We start from the raw sequence: 17,257 nt of genomic DNA, 5'->3' as shown, positions 1-17,257 counted from the left end.
AGTAGTTTGACTTAATTGCTATATAATTTTTCATTGATGGACATACCTCAGTACGTTTATCCACTTACCAGTTGATAGATAATTAGGTTCTTTGAGCTTTTTGGCTATTATGATTAATACTTCCATTAATATTCAAGTCTTTCTGTGGGCATATCTTTTCAGTGCTCTTGGAGCGATAGCTAGGAGTGAAATGAATGAGTCATCTGATACATACATATTTAATCTTGTAAGAAAATAATAAAATTGGGGCTGAAGAGATGGCTCTGTGGGTAAGGTATTTGCGGCTCTTCCAGAGGACCCAAGTTCAGTTCCTAGCCCCCACATTAGGTAGGTTAGAACTACCTGTAATTCCAGCTCCAGGAGATGATGCCCTCTTCTGACCTCCACAGGCATCTGCACATACATGGCACATACTCATAAACAGACAGACGGACAGACAGACGGATGGACAGACAGGGACACACACACACTCATACACACACACACACACAGAGGCACGCATATGCACATGTACAACAAATTTTTGGGAAAAAAAGGAAAAAGAAAATGGCAAACCAGATGGAGATGTACCTCAGTGTTAAAGCATTTTTTACTGTAGGCTGAACTGTGTTTTTGTTTGTTTGTTAGCATTTTTAAAACAATACAACCACATTTAATTTAAAATGAGAAAATGGCAAAATAGTCACAAAAGTAGCTATACTTCCTGTAGTTTTTCAACATTTAAAATTTTTGCTATGGTCTTTTTAATTATTTTCATCCTGACTGAGTGAAGTACTATCTGCTATTATCACTTTTCTTCAAAAACTTCTGGAAATCTTAGAGTAATAAGGCAAAAACAAAAGAACTACAAATAGGGAAAGCAAAGTCAAACTGTCTATGTTTTCAGGGCTATGATCTCATATTTAAAATATCCTAGAGAATCTATCAGATCTGATAAGCAATTTAAGCAAAGTGATAGGATACAAAAATAAAAGCAAAAACAAAAAACAATAGCCTACACACTGATAAAAACCTTGCTGAGAAAAAAATAAAAATAAATTAACCTCAAAACAAAATAGAACAAAACCATACCACATCATAAATCTAATAGATCAGTACAGTAGTTCTCAACCTTCCTAATGCTATGACTCATGTTGTGGTGAACCCAACCATGAAATTATTTCATTGGTACTTTGTAACTGTAATTTTGCTACTATTATGAATCATAATGTAAATATCTGAAATGTAGGATATCTGATATGTGACTTCTGTAAAATGATCATTTGATCCCCAAAGAGCTCATGACTCACAAGTTGAGAACCACTGGAATAGATGAAAGGACTCTTCAATAATAATTATAACACCCCCAAGAAAGATGACAAAAGATGAAAGGGTCCTCCTATAATCATGGATAAAATGAGTTAATATTGTTAAGCTTGCATACTAATGAAATTCAACTATAGATACAATACAATCCCCTATCAAATACCAACAATTTTCTTTTTCATAGGACTAGAAAAATAATCCTCATAATCATATGAAAGCAGAAAGACCCCAAATTTGGAAAAAAAAGCACATCCAAAGTTATCATAACACCCAATTTCAAATTATACTATCCAAATATATTATGTTTGAAAATGACAATAAGGCCCGTATGTCTAATTAATACATCAAGTAAAAAAAACTTAACAAAATTGTTTCTCATTTAACTTTATTCTTTTGGTATTCTTATTTCATTTATAGGTAGTTTCCACTTGGCAGTTTCCTGCTTTTTGATTCTTTGGATTTACTCAGTTTGTGGTGCTGGGGAGATTCAGGACCTCATACACATCAAGTAACTGCATTACTGTTGCTTTTGATGCCCCTTAACTACTCCCTTAGCTACTAGGCTCATGCAGCAAATCTTCCCTCAGCTTTCCAAACAGCTGTGTAAAGCTCCAATTTTGGCTTTTCATCTAGTTTAATATACAAAAGTAGGCTATTGGTTTGAGGTTTTTCTAAAAGCACACATAGGTATATATTTATCAGCATTATTTTAGATGTGCCTCATAAATTATCATGTTGCCATTTTGTTCTTATTCATTTCTATTTTCTAATTTCCTTTGTGATTTCTCCTATGACTCATTATGTAGGACCCTGAAGCTCAATTTTCATATACTTGTGTCTTTTTTTTTTCAGATTTCATTTCATAAATTACCCCTAATTTGCAGTTGCCACAGATAATATTTTGAATAATTCTAGTCCTTTTACATTCATCTTGTCTAGCTCTGCAACCTGACCTACTGTCTATTATGCACAATGTTCCATGAACACATAAAACTGTAAACTATGGTAGTGTTGGGTAGGGTAGTCTATAGAAAACTGGTGGTCTGGTTTATTGTATAGTTCAGGACTTTTAGGTTTGAATTTCTGTAATTGTTCTTCAACCACTTTTTGAAAATAACTTACTGTCCTCTGTATTTAATTATCTTGTGTGTGAACTGCGGACTGAACTCAGAGCCATGTGCATGTTCAGCACTACTGTGTAGCTACAGACCTCATCCCAACTGTTATTCTTAAAATTGTCCATTTAGATTTTTTCTTCCTTCCTTCCTTCCTTCCTTCCTTCCTTCCTTCCTTCCTTCCTTCCTTTTGTTTTTATTTGCTTGTTTGCTATGAGACAGATTTCTCTGTGCAGCCCTAGTTGTCCTGGAACTTTCTCTGTAGACCGAGCTGTCCTTGAACTCACAGAGATCCACCTGCCTCCAAAGTGTTGGGATTAAAGGCATGCTCCACCACTGCACAGCTCCAATAGTGTATTAAACCATTCACTAGGTCAGAGCCTTCATGATCTATTTATCTGTGGCCATGTCCTCAGATATACTTAGAGGTAGGCCTTATTAATCTCCTAGGTGTTTCTCAATTTTATCAAGTTGATGATCAGGATTAACTGTCACAATAAGGTTATCATGCCTTCATTTAATTTTGTGTGCTTGGCTTTATTCAGTTGAGTTTTTTTTCTTTTCCTACTGGAGTTTAAACTTAGGTCTTTGTGTATCCAGAGCAAGTATACCACTATCCACAACTCTTTGTTGAGATCTTTGAAAATATTTATACTGCTTTTAAGTGTTTATTCTTCTTTGAAAGCCTGAATTATTTATGATTTGTCACATTTGGAGATCTGTAGATTGATTAAGAGTGGTCAATGTTATTTGTCAATTTTTCTCTTGTTTAGTTACTGAAGTCTATTTTCTATGCATAATGCAGCACTTAATGTCTTTTCGAAATTTTTCTCCTTTGTTTTTACTCTAACTTGACTACCTGTCACCTATGATGAGCAAAGCCACTAGTAGGTTAAAGAATATGTTTAAGTCTCCTCAGTCAGCTAGATGTTTACCTTTTACCATTGAATACATCTCAGGAGTAAGACATCTATCAGAGTATTAGGAGGTTTACATTTTAGCACCACACTCAGGAAAGAATGAGTAGCTTGCAGGTCACATCTAAGAAGGCATGACCTTGAAAAGTCACAGAGTAAAAAGATACATTTGATTTTAGGTTAAAATTTAGCTTCTTGGGCTGGAGAGATGGCTCAGAGGTCAAGGGCATTAACTGTTCTTCCAGAGGTCCTGAGTTCAATTCCCTACAACCACATGGTGGCTCACAACCATCTGTAATGGGATCTGATGCCCTCTTCTGGTGTATCTGAAGACTGCTATAGTATACTCACATAAAATAAAATAAATCAATCTTTAAAAAATTAAGCGTCTTTCAGCAGCACAGTGCCGAACCAGTATGCTCAAGACCCTGGGTTCAGTTTCCAATACTCTAATCATGAAACATTTTGAATGCCGATTATATAATTTTTTTCTTGAGAGAGCACTTATTTCTTTATTAGTAGATAGTTAACTAAAATAAAGACCCATTGGCTAAAAAAATTAAGCTTCTTGAGTGTTATTCTCAGGCCCTGTTTAATCAGAGGTGCTATTTCAGGCTTTTGCAACATAGAGACATGTACCCTGCATTGATGAGGCTGAGTGTCCTGTCCCACTCTAGCACATATTCATAATTTTCCTGTTCTCAACTTGACTGTGATTCAGGAAGACAAGAAAGAGGTTGATTCTTTCTATGATTCTTGCTATAAAATTTCTGGATCTTCTGCCACATTATTATGTCAGTTAGCTACCAGCCTCCTGATTTCTTGCTAATAAGCTCCCCTTTGCTTCCCACATACTAGTAGGCACATAGTTTTCCATATCTCATTCTAAATTATATCAGTCTTTACCCTCTCCTTTCTAAGGTAGGGTTACTATTGCTGTGATAAAATATCATGACCAAAAACCATGTTGGTGAGGAAAGGGTTTATTTAGCTTACACTTCCATATCACTGTTCATCACTGATGGAACTCAGACCAGGAACTCAAATAGGGCAGGAACTGATGCACAGGGTCATGGAGTGGTGCTGCTTACTAACTTATTCCCATGGCTTGCTTAGCCTGCTTTATTATAGAATCTAGGACCACTAGTCCAATGATGGCACCACCTACAATGGGCTGGGACTTCCCATATCAATCATTAATTAAAAATTTCAACAGAAGAAATCTCTAATGGCTGAGAAACAGAAGGGGAAATAAAATAAATGTTGGAGGTGGATGGAGGAAGAGAACTGGGTGGGAAAGTGGAGGGGGAGGGGAGTAGGGCAGAGGGAGGATCAGGTATAGGGGGAGTTAGGGGAGAGAGAACGGAAATCAATAGTGGGGAGGTCATTTCTAGGACATGCCAAAGACCTGGGATGGGGGAGGCCTCAGGGTAGCTGTGGGAGTGACTCTAGCTGAGACTCCTAGCAGTGGGGATGGCTACCTCCTGTATCCAGGCAGGAATTCTGGTGGGGGGATAAGGACAGCAAACCACCCCCCACAAAACCAACAGAAGAGGGATCATGGGCTGGACCTAGCCCTCCCTGACACACATATGTATTAGGTGTGCAGCTTGGTCTTCATGCAGGTTCCCCAACAACTGTAGTGGGGGCTGTCACTGAATTTGTTGCCTGCCTGTGGATCTCACTTCTCTTACTAAGCTACCTTGTCTGGTCTCGGTGAGAGAGGATGTCCTAGTCCTGTAGTAACTGGTGTGTGTGTGTGTGTGTGTGTGTGTGTGTGTGAGAGAGAGAGAGAGAGAGAGAGAGAGAGAGAGAGAGAGAGAGACAGAGACAGAGACAGAGACAGAGACAGAGACAGAGACAGAGAGAGAAGGGGAGTGGAAATGGGAGAGGAGCTGCATGGGGACTAGGCAGAGAAGGGGGTGCTGATATTAGGATGTAAAGTGAATAAGTAAATTAATTAAAAAAAATACCTTACAGACAAAACTTATGGAGGTATATTCTTCAATAGAGGTTCCCTCCTTTCAGGTAACTCTAGGTTGTGTCAAGTTGACAAAGAACTAGCCAGCATACACACACTCTATGGCTTGGCTGCCCCAGCAAAAGATTTTCTGACTATTTTACTAGATCTAGAGTCCCCCCCCCACCCAAGTATGGTATGCAATAGTGCTGCTCTATAGATAGGTACCGAAGATGGGGATATGGTCATGTTGGTAGCATCTTTGTAGCCTACCCCTCCCGCTGTGAAAACTCCTTCCAGCATTTCTGCTGTAAGGAGGCAATTAGAGCCTCTATTAGAGCAGTGGTTTCAACCTGTAGGTCACAACTGCTTTGAGGGTCAAATGACCCTTTCACAGGGCCTACACATCAGATATCCTGCAGAGCAAATATTTTACATTACTATTAATAACAATACCAAAATTTCAGTTACAGTAGAAATTGCTACAGAGTAGCAACAAAAATAATTTTATGCTTGGAAGGGTCACCACAACACGGAGAACTACCGTTAAAGGGTCACAGCATTAAGAATGTTGAGAACCACTGGATTAGAGTTTCTGCCCTTTATAAGTGGGGGTGGGGTCAATAATCCTCTTGGCCACACTTACCTGGACTCAGGGATGGGATTGATGACAAATGGCAGCCTTCCCTTTCCAGGGTAAAATAACAGCCCAAGAATAGGAGCTGGGAGAAGGAATCCCTGTCTTCTTGGCTATTCCTGCTTGAAATAGACCTACTTTAATACAGGTGCGGGTAAGGGGGTGATCTTGACTCAAAACTATAGACGTATTGATACCTTCAGCAGATTTAGACTGTCTTTACTGTTGAAAACTATAGGTCTACTTCCATTAGAACATTATTGTCTATATAGAATTTTGTCCCACTTCCGTTGTCTTTAAAACCGCTATTCAGGGCTGGAGAGATGGCTCAGTGGTTAAGAGCACTGACTGCTCTTCCAGAGGTCATGAGTTCAATTCCCAGCAACCACATGGTGGCTCACAACCATCCGTAAAGAGATCTGATGCCCTCTTCTGGTGTATCTGAAGACAGCTACGGTGTACTCATATATAATAAATAAAAATAAATCTTTAAAACCGCTATTCAAATTTACGTATTTTAATTTTACTTAAGCAAAAGAAGAATCTTTTCTCTTGTTTGATAACTAAGTGTTTACATTGTTAACAGCATTTAAGTGGATTTAGCTGTGTTCTTCATTGTGTCTCAAAACAATAGCTTAACTTTCCTGCATGTTATTTCCCTCTACTTTTATGCATTTGAGTAAATATGTAATAAGAGTCTCTTTCCTCACATTTAGCAACATGTCTATGAATGTAATTTATAGTATATCAGTAACTAGATTTATTGTTTCTATTTCATCCTCAACTATTTATGTTATATGGCATTTCAATAATAACTTCAGATACTTTAGTCCAACTGAAACTTACCAGCCTCCATTTTAAAACCAAAATGAAAATGCTAGTTGAAACAGTAAGCAACATTGGGCCCAGTTACAGAGAGTTCCTTGCACTGTTATATGCTTCAGTCAACACAGCTTCCACTGGGTAAAGTCACAAGCTGAAAGGCAGCAGTAGCAGGCAAAGCATTTCTAAAGTACTGTTTGTAGGTTTCACCAATAGGACCAAGGTCATTTATGCCATCCAGTCGGACATTGTGCCACATTAGTGAAGCCGCAGTGTAAAGCTTTCATAATATTCCATATGTCTCTAAGTTTGCTTGGTTTCTTCTATTGTCATTCTTCTATGCCCTGACCCTGCCTCCTGGCAGAAACTGTTCACCTCAAGAGTATATGTCTAGCTATTCTCAAATGGACTAACACAACTTGACTGCTGGAATAATGGCTTCTGGGGCCTTTAATGGTGTTAATCAGTTTTCTAATCAGGTAAAAAGCAACTAAGCCTTTGCTTTTACAAGTCCCTCTAAGAAAAGAAATCGCCACACTGTGCACTAAAATCTTCCTTTAGTAGGTTTTATTTTTGCAAAAAGTTTAAAATGTTTCAAATTTATAGTGTGTATGAATGCATGTATGTGTGGGCATGTGTAGAAGTCAGAGGATGTCATCTTATGGGAGTCAGTTCTTTCTTTCTACTATATGAGTCTTAAGTTTAAAGAGGTTATCAGGCTTTTGGGCAGATACCTTTATCTGCTGAGCTTTTTAGCTGGCTCTAATAGATTTTATGGTTTTCCTTTCTGTGATATGTCATTAGGAAACATAGCAGAAACATTAAATGATGTTTCTAGTTTTACTAGGTAAATTGAAACAGATTTATTTATCTTGTGAGTGTTTTGCACATATGTCTGGGTACCACATACATGCCTACTGCCTATGGTGGTCAGAAGAGGGTTTTAGATTCCTTAGAACTGGAGTTGTAGGTGGTTGTGGGCCAATATCTGGACTCTGAGCAACTGTTTAGATTTGGATACAATTTGGTAGAAAGAATAAGATGCAGTATCAAGCAGGGACTTTCCTCGAAAGTCTGAGTTTTTCAGCCTCCCTTCTCAATGATGACTATTGTACACACAAAAGTATATCTTTGAGTTAGATCAGTCTTCCCTAAAAGGCTATTTTTCTAGAACTGCTCAGAACTTTATGAACATATATTTTAGTCACGATTTCTCCAGTATTATTATACTCCCATTGGAGGCATCTTTTAACTAAAATTAGATAAAGTAATTAAGAAAGACTGGCTCCAGGTTGGGGATTTAGCTCAGTGGTAGAGCGCTTGCCTAGGAAGCACAAGGCCCTGGGTTCGGTCCCCAGCTCCGGAAAAAAAAAAAAAAAAAGAACCAAGAAAGACTGTCTCCTAGTATTCAACTAGGCTCTAGTTCAATGTTCACATACTTGATATTGGTAAGCAATGTCATGTTTAATATTATTCTTCACTTAAAGTTAATTTTTAAAAAAAATTCAACCACTCTTTACATTAATTATTCTAAGTAAATTTCTGATTTTAAAAAGTGTGTGTGTGCACGTGCACATGCATGAATCTGCGTATTCGTGTGTTCAGTGGACAACTTGCTGGGGTTAATTCTGACCTTCCACTATCTGGGTTCCATGATTCACGTCGCATTATAGAGTAGATAAAGCACTTTTATCCACTGAGCCATCTCATTGGCTCAAAACTGCACTAAAAATATTTTATCTTCTTAAAAAGTCATAAAAATCAGGGGTTGAATTCTAACTACTGTGCAGTACTATATCATTCCTGTTGGGTGCTGCTCTATAAGCTTGTTTCCTCATTTATGCTAGCTGGCACTATTATTATAAGGATTCGAAATATCAACCACAAGGCACATGGCAAGAAATAGACTATTACCTGTTCGTGATGACTTAATAAACATTGGGGTACTGACTAATAATGAACAATTTTATCTTCAGATACTTAATTTTGAAATTTTAAGAAATGTGATCTTTTTTTCTTTGAGTTGGTGGCAGTGTGCTATCATTTGTCATTGCCCTTAGTAGGGCTGTTTGTTAAAATATCTGTCTGTCTTGCTTACTGTGATAATCTCAATTGTCAATTCAATGAGATCTATAATCACCAGTGCAGATGGGATTGTCTTAATTAGGTTAACTGAGGTAAGAAGAACCACCCACTATGGGTGTCACCATTCCCTGAGTTGTGATCCTGTAGTGAAAAAAACCTCTCTCCCGTAAGTTGCTTTTACCAGACTATTCTAACATAGAAAATTGGAAAAGAAATTACATTTAGTAGTTGATAAATAGTATTACCAAATAATATTTGGTAAATATTACTACTATTTGTTGCTTTATGATCTCTGATACACTACAAAATCAGATGACTAAATTGTCAGAAATGTGCTTAAGAATAAACAGATTGAACAGGAGCCTGAGAGTTTCCCTTGAAGACATTCACAGGCCTTATTAATAAGATACTCCTGGACATATTCTACACAAGCAAGATAACCAAGTAAATAGGAAAATATGCTATTAAGAATTGAGAACATAGATTAAAATGAGCTGATTTCAAAGGCAAAGGCACTTGATATCAAACCTCACAAACCTGAGTTCCATCCCCAGGACCCACATGATGGAAGGAGAGAATCAACTTCCACAAGTTGCCCTGACCTCTGTTATATGAGTTATGGCAAATGTTACCCCATACACATGTATAACCATATGTAATAAAATGAATAAATATAATAAAGGAAGGAAACAAAATGCCCAATTTCAGAGTTAATATAGGACAAGTTTTTAAATGATATATTTTGATTTTATGTGCATTAGTGTTTTACCTGCATGTATGTCTGTGTGAGGGTGTCAGGTCCCCTGGAAATAGAGTTACAGATGGTTGTAAACCGCCATGTTGATGCTGGGAATCGAACCCAGGTCCTCTGGAAATGCAGCCAGTTCTCTTAACTGCTGAGCCATCTCTCATCTGTGGCCCAGGAATATGTTTGCGATGAGATAGATAAAAATCTGTATCTATTATTCATTTGGGGGAAAATCTCATGGGTCATCAATCTGACTGGCAAGACAGTTAGATAACCAATACATTATATTGAGCATCTATTATGTAAGAGCATTATTTAAATGCTCGAATGGCTCTGTGAAGAATTATTATGCTACTTACAGTGAAAAAAACAAACAAATGTTCAGAAAGGCTAAAGTGAGTTACCAAGATAAAAAGGGCCAAAACAAAAATCTAAACCGAGGCTGAGTATGGAGGTCCATAACTGTAATCCCAACACTCAGGATTAGCCTCAACACAAGGTGAAGGCTAACCTGGGCTACATAGTAAAATTCTGTACCAAAAATCAATGCAAGGCCAGCAGGATTGCTCAGTCTGTAAAGGTACATGCTGTTGTAACCCTGGCAACCTTAATTCAATACTGGCATACATGCAAAGGGGGAAGAAGAGAACCAACTCTATAAAGCTGTTCTCTGACTTCTACATGCACATTGTGGCACATGCATCTCCTCACCCACAGCATGCACACACGTATCATGATAATAAAAACACAATTCAAACTAAGATCTTTTAGTTTTAAAGTTCAGTTTTCTATACCTTACAGAAACTAGAATCTGAACTACCCACTACAAAAAATTACTTCCAATGCATCAGCAAATAAACAATCAGAAAGCATAAAAGGAAAATATCATCCTTAATTGCAGTAACATATCAAGTATTTAGGAATTAAATTATAGATATCTATTGAAAAATTAACCTAAGAAGGCATGAAGAAAGACACTTAATCAATGGGAGAGGTAGACTATGGTTTTCAATGTAAAGGCGTAATATTATAAAGATGCTGATGCCCCAAATTAATCAATTCAATGTCAAATTAAACCACAACAGTATTGTTATAGAAATTAAAATAATTACATATTATATAATTTCAAGAGTTCATGGAATGTAAAAATGGTATTATTTTAAAACAAGACATGCAGAGTAATTTGCCCTGCCTAATACTAAAGAAAATTATGAGCCTTTAATCATTAGTAATGGAACAAAACAATGAATGGAGTGTGAGTGTGTGTGTGTGTGTGTGTGTGTGTGTGTGTGTGTGGTGTGTTTGTGTTTGTACTGCATGTGAACACGTGTACAGAGGAAGGTGGTTATTAAAGGTCAGCAAATCAGTGGGGAAAGAAATTATTTAATACATGCAAATGGGGATCAAGCTCAGTATGTGGGGAAAAGAAAGTTAAGACCCTTTCTTCCACATATCTAATATAAGTATCCACTATATTAAAAACCTTACCTGAAAAGTGTTACAGAATAACTTTTTTGATCCAGAGATATGGAGAATTTATTAAATAAGATATCAAACCAAGTTACTGGGTTTGACAAGCCAAATTACGTGCTTCTCAATAAGGAGAAAAGTTTGATAGCTATAGTTCACTTAGTAATCTACCAAGAAGCATACATACATAGGAAACTGGAGATAGACAGATGAATAGTTTACAGACAAAATATCTGCATTAGTAGTAGACTACAGGTAGTGTTCATATTGATGTTCATTATATTATTCTAACTTTTCTTTATGTAAAAATTATAATAATGAAAAATTTGGAAAAATAAAATGATTCTGTCTGATAAAATGACATTGTACATAAAATTGAACAAACTGTGATAGACTGGAAAAGATCTTTTGAACAAGTACACATGCATAAGAATACAATTATTCAAAAATTTCTGTTATGCATCTCACAAAGAACTTGTATAATTAGCAAGTAAAATAGACACAGTCTAATAGAGAGTTTGCAGAATAAACAGATGAACGAGAAAGCTCAAGTGGGTGCTGGAGAGACGGCTCAGAAGCTCTTGTTCTTGCAAAGACTCAGGTTCAGTTCCTGGCTCACAACCATCTGTAATTCCAATTCCAGGGGATCTGAAACCCTCTGGCTTCCATGGGCACCTTCCCACACACAGAGAATATACATACATTCAGGTACACACATATACATAAAATAGAAATAAATGCTAGAACCTTAAATTTTATATTTAAAGGTTTGTTGTTTGAAATGTATCTTTCTATGTAACCTTGACTGTCCTGGAACTTGCTATATAGACTAGGCTGGCCTCAAACTCAGAGATCCACCTGTCTCTGCCTCCCCAGTGCTGGGACTAAAAGTGTGTGCCACCACAACTGGCATATTAAAAAGTTAGTATAAGGGGCTGGAGTGATGGCTCAGCAGTTAAGAGCATTGGCTGCTCATCTAGAGAACCCAGTTTCAATATCCAGCACTGATATGGCAGCCCGGAACCATCTGCCTTCTTGTGGCCTCTAAAAACATCAGGCATGCATGTGGTACACAGACATATATGCAGTCAAAATACTCATGGGCATAAAATTAATTAGTTAATTTTAAAACTTTAAAGTTGGGCTGGAGCGATGGCTCAGAGGTTGAGAACACTGATTGCTCTTCCAGAGGGTCTGACTTCAATTCCCAGCAACCACATGGTGGCCCCCATCTATAATGAGATCTGGTGCCCTCTTCTGACATGTAGATATATATTCAGAACACTGTGTATATAATAAATAAATAGATCAAAAAAGATAAAAACTTTAAAGTTAAAAAACCCCTCAAGTTTGTAATAAGCACTAAAATAGAAAAACAGGACTTTTGTGTAGTTCAAGGTTAGAGGAACTTCTTTGCACATACTCTTTAGCAAAAAAAAAAAAAAGCAAAGGTCATCCTCATCAGTAAAGAAAAACAAATGTCAAAATATTGTATAAAATCTATGGGATTTTGATTGTATGACAAATAGGAAAACATATGTGTTATCCTAGGTATACAAATTAGTAAGGCTATAATCTATTGTGTTTTGGCAATATTTAGTAAAACATTTTATAGGTATATTTTATAGTAGTGGTTCTCAATATATGGGCTGTATGCAACCCTTTCTCAAATATCTGTCTCCAAAAATGTTTAAATTATTATTCATAGCAGTAGCAGTTATGAAATAGCAATGAAAATAATTTTATGGGTGGGCATCATCACAGCATGAGGAACTGTTAAATGGTCCCAGAGTTAGGAAGGTTGAGAACCACTGTTTTATTGGAACCAGAAGTTCTATTCCTGGGTGTTTACTCCAGATACATTGACAAAGGAACACTAAAATGAGCATTTCATGAAAATATTTTCTTGAAACTGTAGAGAGAGTTTGGTGGTCTGATTAATAGCACCCACACAGAGGCTCACAAGCATAACTAATGCCATTTTTGGAGAATCTGACAGCCTCTTCTGACCTTTGTGGACACTGCATGCACGTGGTGTACAGACATACATGCAACCAAATACATATATACATAAAATTAATAGACACAGGTTTCTTTTTTTTAAACCTTTTTGAGACCACTGAGTGAAATCCCTAAGAACTGGGAAGAAGTATCTATCAATTAATCAGTAAAATACTGTGACAATAGTATAATAGCATAATAGTTGGAATATAACCCAACAATCTAGAAGAACATATATGAATGTGGGTAGATTAAAAACAACTGAATGGATGTAGGCATGTATGCCTATAATACAATCCACTAGGGATGCTGAACAATTTGAGCACAAAAGTTCAGACAAGCTTAGTAACATAGCAAGAGTCCATTTGTCCTGGATAGCTTTATGCCTACTTGACACAAGCTAGAATTATCTGAAATAAGGGAACCTTAGTCAAGGAAATGCCTCCATAAGATCCAACTGTAGGGCATTATCTTAATTATGGGGAATGGGAAATGTCCAGCCCATTGTGGGTGGTGCCACTCTGGGTTGGTGGTCCTGGATTGTATAAGAAAGCAGACTGAGAAAGTCATGAGGAGCAAGCCAGTAAGCAGCGCCTTCCATGGTCCTATTAACTCCTACCTCCAGGTTCCTGCCCTGTTTGAGTTCCTGTCCTGGCTTCCTTCAGTGATGAACAGTGATATGGAAGTGTAAGCCAAATAAACCCTTTCCTCCCCAACTCGCTTTGGTCATAGAATTTTGTCACAGCAACAGTACATCAATGCATATCCTAGTGAAGACAAGGGATCATAAACTGAGACTATCCATATAACAATCATTCCTAAGGCATCATTATGATAAATAAGACCAAATAAATTAAAATTCAAAGAAAGAGAGAAAGAAAGAAGGAAGGAAGGAAGGAAGGAAGGAAGGAAGGAAAGAAAGAAAGAGAGAAAGAAAGAAAGGAAGGAAGGAAGAAAGGAAGAAAGAAAGAAAGGAAAAAAGATAAGCAACAGAAAGATATGTAAAGTAAGCTAAGGTCAGAAAGAAAGATGCCACATGCTGTTTCACCCTATCCTAGCTGGTAATTTGTGCCTATGTGTATTTAGGTGGAAGTGAATGTACGTACAGTCAAGATACCAGAAATGGGTCTATGAAGGGAGGAACAACAGAGGCTCTAAGAGGAACAGAATAGTAGAACACGTGAAGTGAAGATGGAAAAGGGGAAATGGGAGTTAACAAGGAAGGAGAAGCACAGAGAGGCAAGAGAGAAGGCATGAGGGAGAGAATCAACCAAAACAAAGGATGCATAAAAAGAGGAGGAACCTTGATAATTGGTGAAGTAATAAAAAAAAAGGAAAAATAAACAATGAACAAGGACTGTTGGCAAAAAAACATAAAGATCAAACAAATCAGGGCTGGAGAGATGGTTAAATGTTTAGCAGCACTCTGCTTTTCCAGAAGACCCAGAGTCTGATTCCCAGCACCCACACAGTGGTTCACAATTAAGTCTGACTCAGGTTCCAGGGGATGCAAAGCCTCTCTGGCCTCTGGGTGAACTGCATCCACATGGTACACAAACATATTTTCAGGCAAACACTCGTCCACAAAAACTAAATGGCTCTATAATATTTTTAAATAAAAAATTGAATTCATGTATGTCCAAATGATGACATGGGATCACAAACTGGGATTACCCATATAACAATCATTCCTAATGTTTCTGAAGGCTAAGGCTAAGTCAAGCACAAACTATAAAATCTCTTCACCTTGAAATGCTATAAGAAAACACTTAAGGAAGAGGTCAAAAAGGAAAGTAGGAGCGTGTTGTACAGCTTACCGGAGTACACAGCACATGAGTAGCAGGTGGGTGGGAACATTAGCTGGATTGAGCATACTGGGAGTGTCTGACTTCATACAGGCCAGGAAAGCCCTCATCCTCCTGTTCTTGTCCTCAACTGCTTTGCCTAACCAGAGCTTCTTGAGGTTTGGGCAAGTCCATTCCCGAAAAGTGAGTGCAGATACCAGCTCGGGGGTCTGAGGTGATTTCCCTTTATATGCAGACCACTCTTTAAGGATCACAGAAGGAACTGAAAAACAGAAAGTCCGGAGAAGTAGGCTCCAGAGAGGCTGAACATTACTGTAGCTGCCTACAATTTGCACTTCAATATCTTTTCATTTTTGTCACTGTAATTGTAATTGTTAGCACTAATAAATCCTAGGAGCCACAAGCATTTAGTAGACAGCTGATACCTAATTATCAAATTAATTCTCATAAAGATCCAGAAAAGGGAATAGTCACCACAAAATTTTTACAGAACACAGTGCTTACTTTGCAGAAGAAAAAGTCAAGATCCCATCCCACAGTTTTGAAAATACTTTGAAACTTGTTTTTAAGTAGATATACCAGACTAGACAAAGAAAGACATCCAAGGAAGAATTATGTGAATACTTGGTTTCATAATAGATTATAGGATATTTAATTTTGAGTCCTCAATCAAAACCCCCAAATCTTAGAAATTTTGCAAGTTTAGCACATATTGGGGACTAGCCTATGTATTAGAGACTGTCTCTGAAAACCAAAACCCTAAGTCCTTCAAATCCAGCATCAATTAGATTTACAAAGGTGAAAATGCAGTAGACAATCATGGCATCTGGCACAGCTTGGATTCCTAATTTGTGGTCTGTTAAGTGAGATGTGTTGTGGTAGTGACTCAATCATCCAGTTGAGGTATTTTCTCTCATTTCCCACTTTTTGGAGAGATTTTTTTTATCATGAAGTATGTCAAATTACGACCAATGCTTTCTCCTATATCCATTGATAAAACCATATGATTTGTTTCTTTACCTTATTTAGACAGTAAGTTAATTTTAAATAAAAAGTTAAAGTTAAATATTAACCTTGCCACAACAGAATAAACCCTACTTAGAAAAACAAACAAAAACCACTACTTGCTTTGGTTTTGTTTGAAAATTCAAAACCTCAGTGGTGTTTGTGTGTGTGTGTGTGTGTGTGTGTGTGTGTGTGTGTGTTCTGTGTTGTTAAATTCTATTAATATTTTTGTTTCTTTGTTTTTCTAAGACAGTAGCATGACACACAGCCAAAGCTAGTCTTGAACTTTCTATGCAGATGATATAGGCTAATATTTAAAGAATTTTCATAAAAAAAGAATTTTCATATCCACATTGTCTTAAATCTATTTGGGTTGCTATAAAAAAAGCAGCAATGGCAGATACACACCTTTAATCCTAGCACTGGGATGTAGAGACAGGTGAATTTCTGTGAGTTCAAGTTCATTCTGATCTACATAGTGAGTTCTAGGCTGGTGAGAGCTATACAGCGAGACCCTGTCTCAAAACCCTATAGGCTAAAGAAATGGCTTATAAACTACAGATACCTATTTCACAACGTTCTAGAAGCAGGAAAGCAAGAGCAGAGAGCTACATCTGGTAAGGGCCTGCTTTCCAGTTGACAGACAGCTATTTTCTTAAATTTCCACATGGCAGCTCTCTAGGGTTCCTTTCACAAAAACACAAGTGCTACTCATGAATGTTATCTTATAACCAACCAATGAGGGCTTAGGTTTTCAACTAATTAATGTGACAGGTATGAGAAAGCCTATAGCATATACTGACTAATCTAGGATGTACTCATATTGACATACTGACAACCTAGGATGTGCTCATAATGATGTGACTATTCTTTTTTATTGAATTTTTTATTTACATTTCAAATATTATTCCCTTTCCAGTTTCCTATCCATAAGCCCCTCCCCTCTCCCTTCTTCTATGAGGGTATTCCCCCACCTAAATACCCACCCCTTCTTGCCTCCCTGCCCTGACATTCCCCTACATTGGGGGGGGGGTGGCTCCAGCTCTTGGTATGACCAAGAGCTTCTCCTATCATTGGTGCCCAACAAGGCCATCCTCTGTTTCATATGCAGCTGGAGCCATGGTTCTGTCCATGTGTGCTCTTTGGATGGTGGTTTAGTCTCTGGGAGATATGGTTGGTTGGTATTGTTGTTCTTATGGGGTTGCAAACCCCTTCAGCTCCTTCAATCCTTTCTCTAACTCCTCCAATGTGGACCCCATTCTCAGTTCAATGGTTGGCTGTGAAAATTCGCCTCTGCATTTGTCAGACTCTAGTAGAGCCTCTCAGGAGACAGCTAGATCAGGCTCCTGTCAGCATGCACTTCTTGGCATCCATAATATTGTCTGGG

General features: G+C 37.6%; 1 protein-coding gene across 2 annotated transcripts in view; it reads right to left on the bottom strand.

The window, feature by feature from the left end:
• The window catches only part of Fam120c (family with sequence similarity 120 member C), a 153,226-nt gene that overhangs the window by 33,396 nt on the left and 102,573 nt on the right, over positions 1–17,257 (bottom strand). For both annotated transcript variants that reach the window (NM_001427708.1, XM_087600110.1), the window contains 1 exon segment: positions 14,878–15,127. In NM_001427708.1, the coding sequence (NP_001414637.1) occupies positions 14,878–15,127 (250 nt within the window).

The sequence above is a fragment of the Rattus norvegicus genome, chromosome X, assembly GCF_021556685.1.
Source record: "Rattus norvegicus strain SHRSP/BbbUtx chromosome X, alternate assembly SHRSP_T2T, whole genome shotgun sequence".
NCBI lineage: Eukaryota > Metazoa > Chordata > Mammalia > Rodentia > Muridae > Rattus > Rattus norvegicus.
Note: the sequence above shows the minus strand (reverse complement) of the source record. Positions and strands in the feature narration are given on the sequence as shown.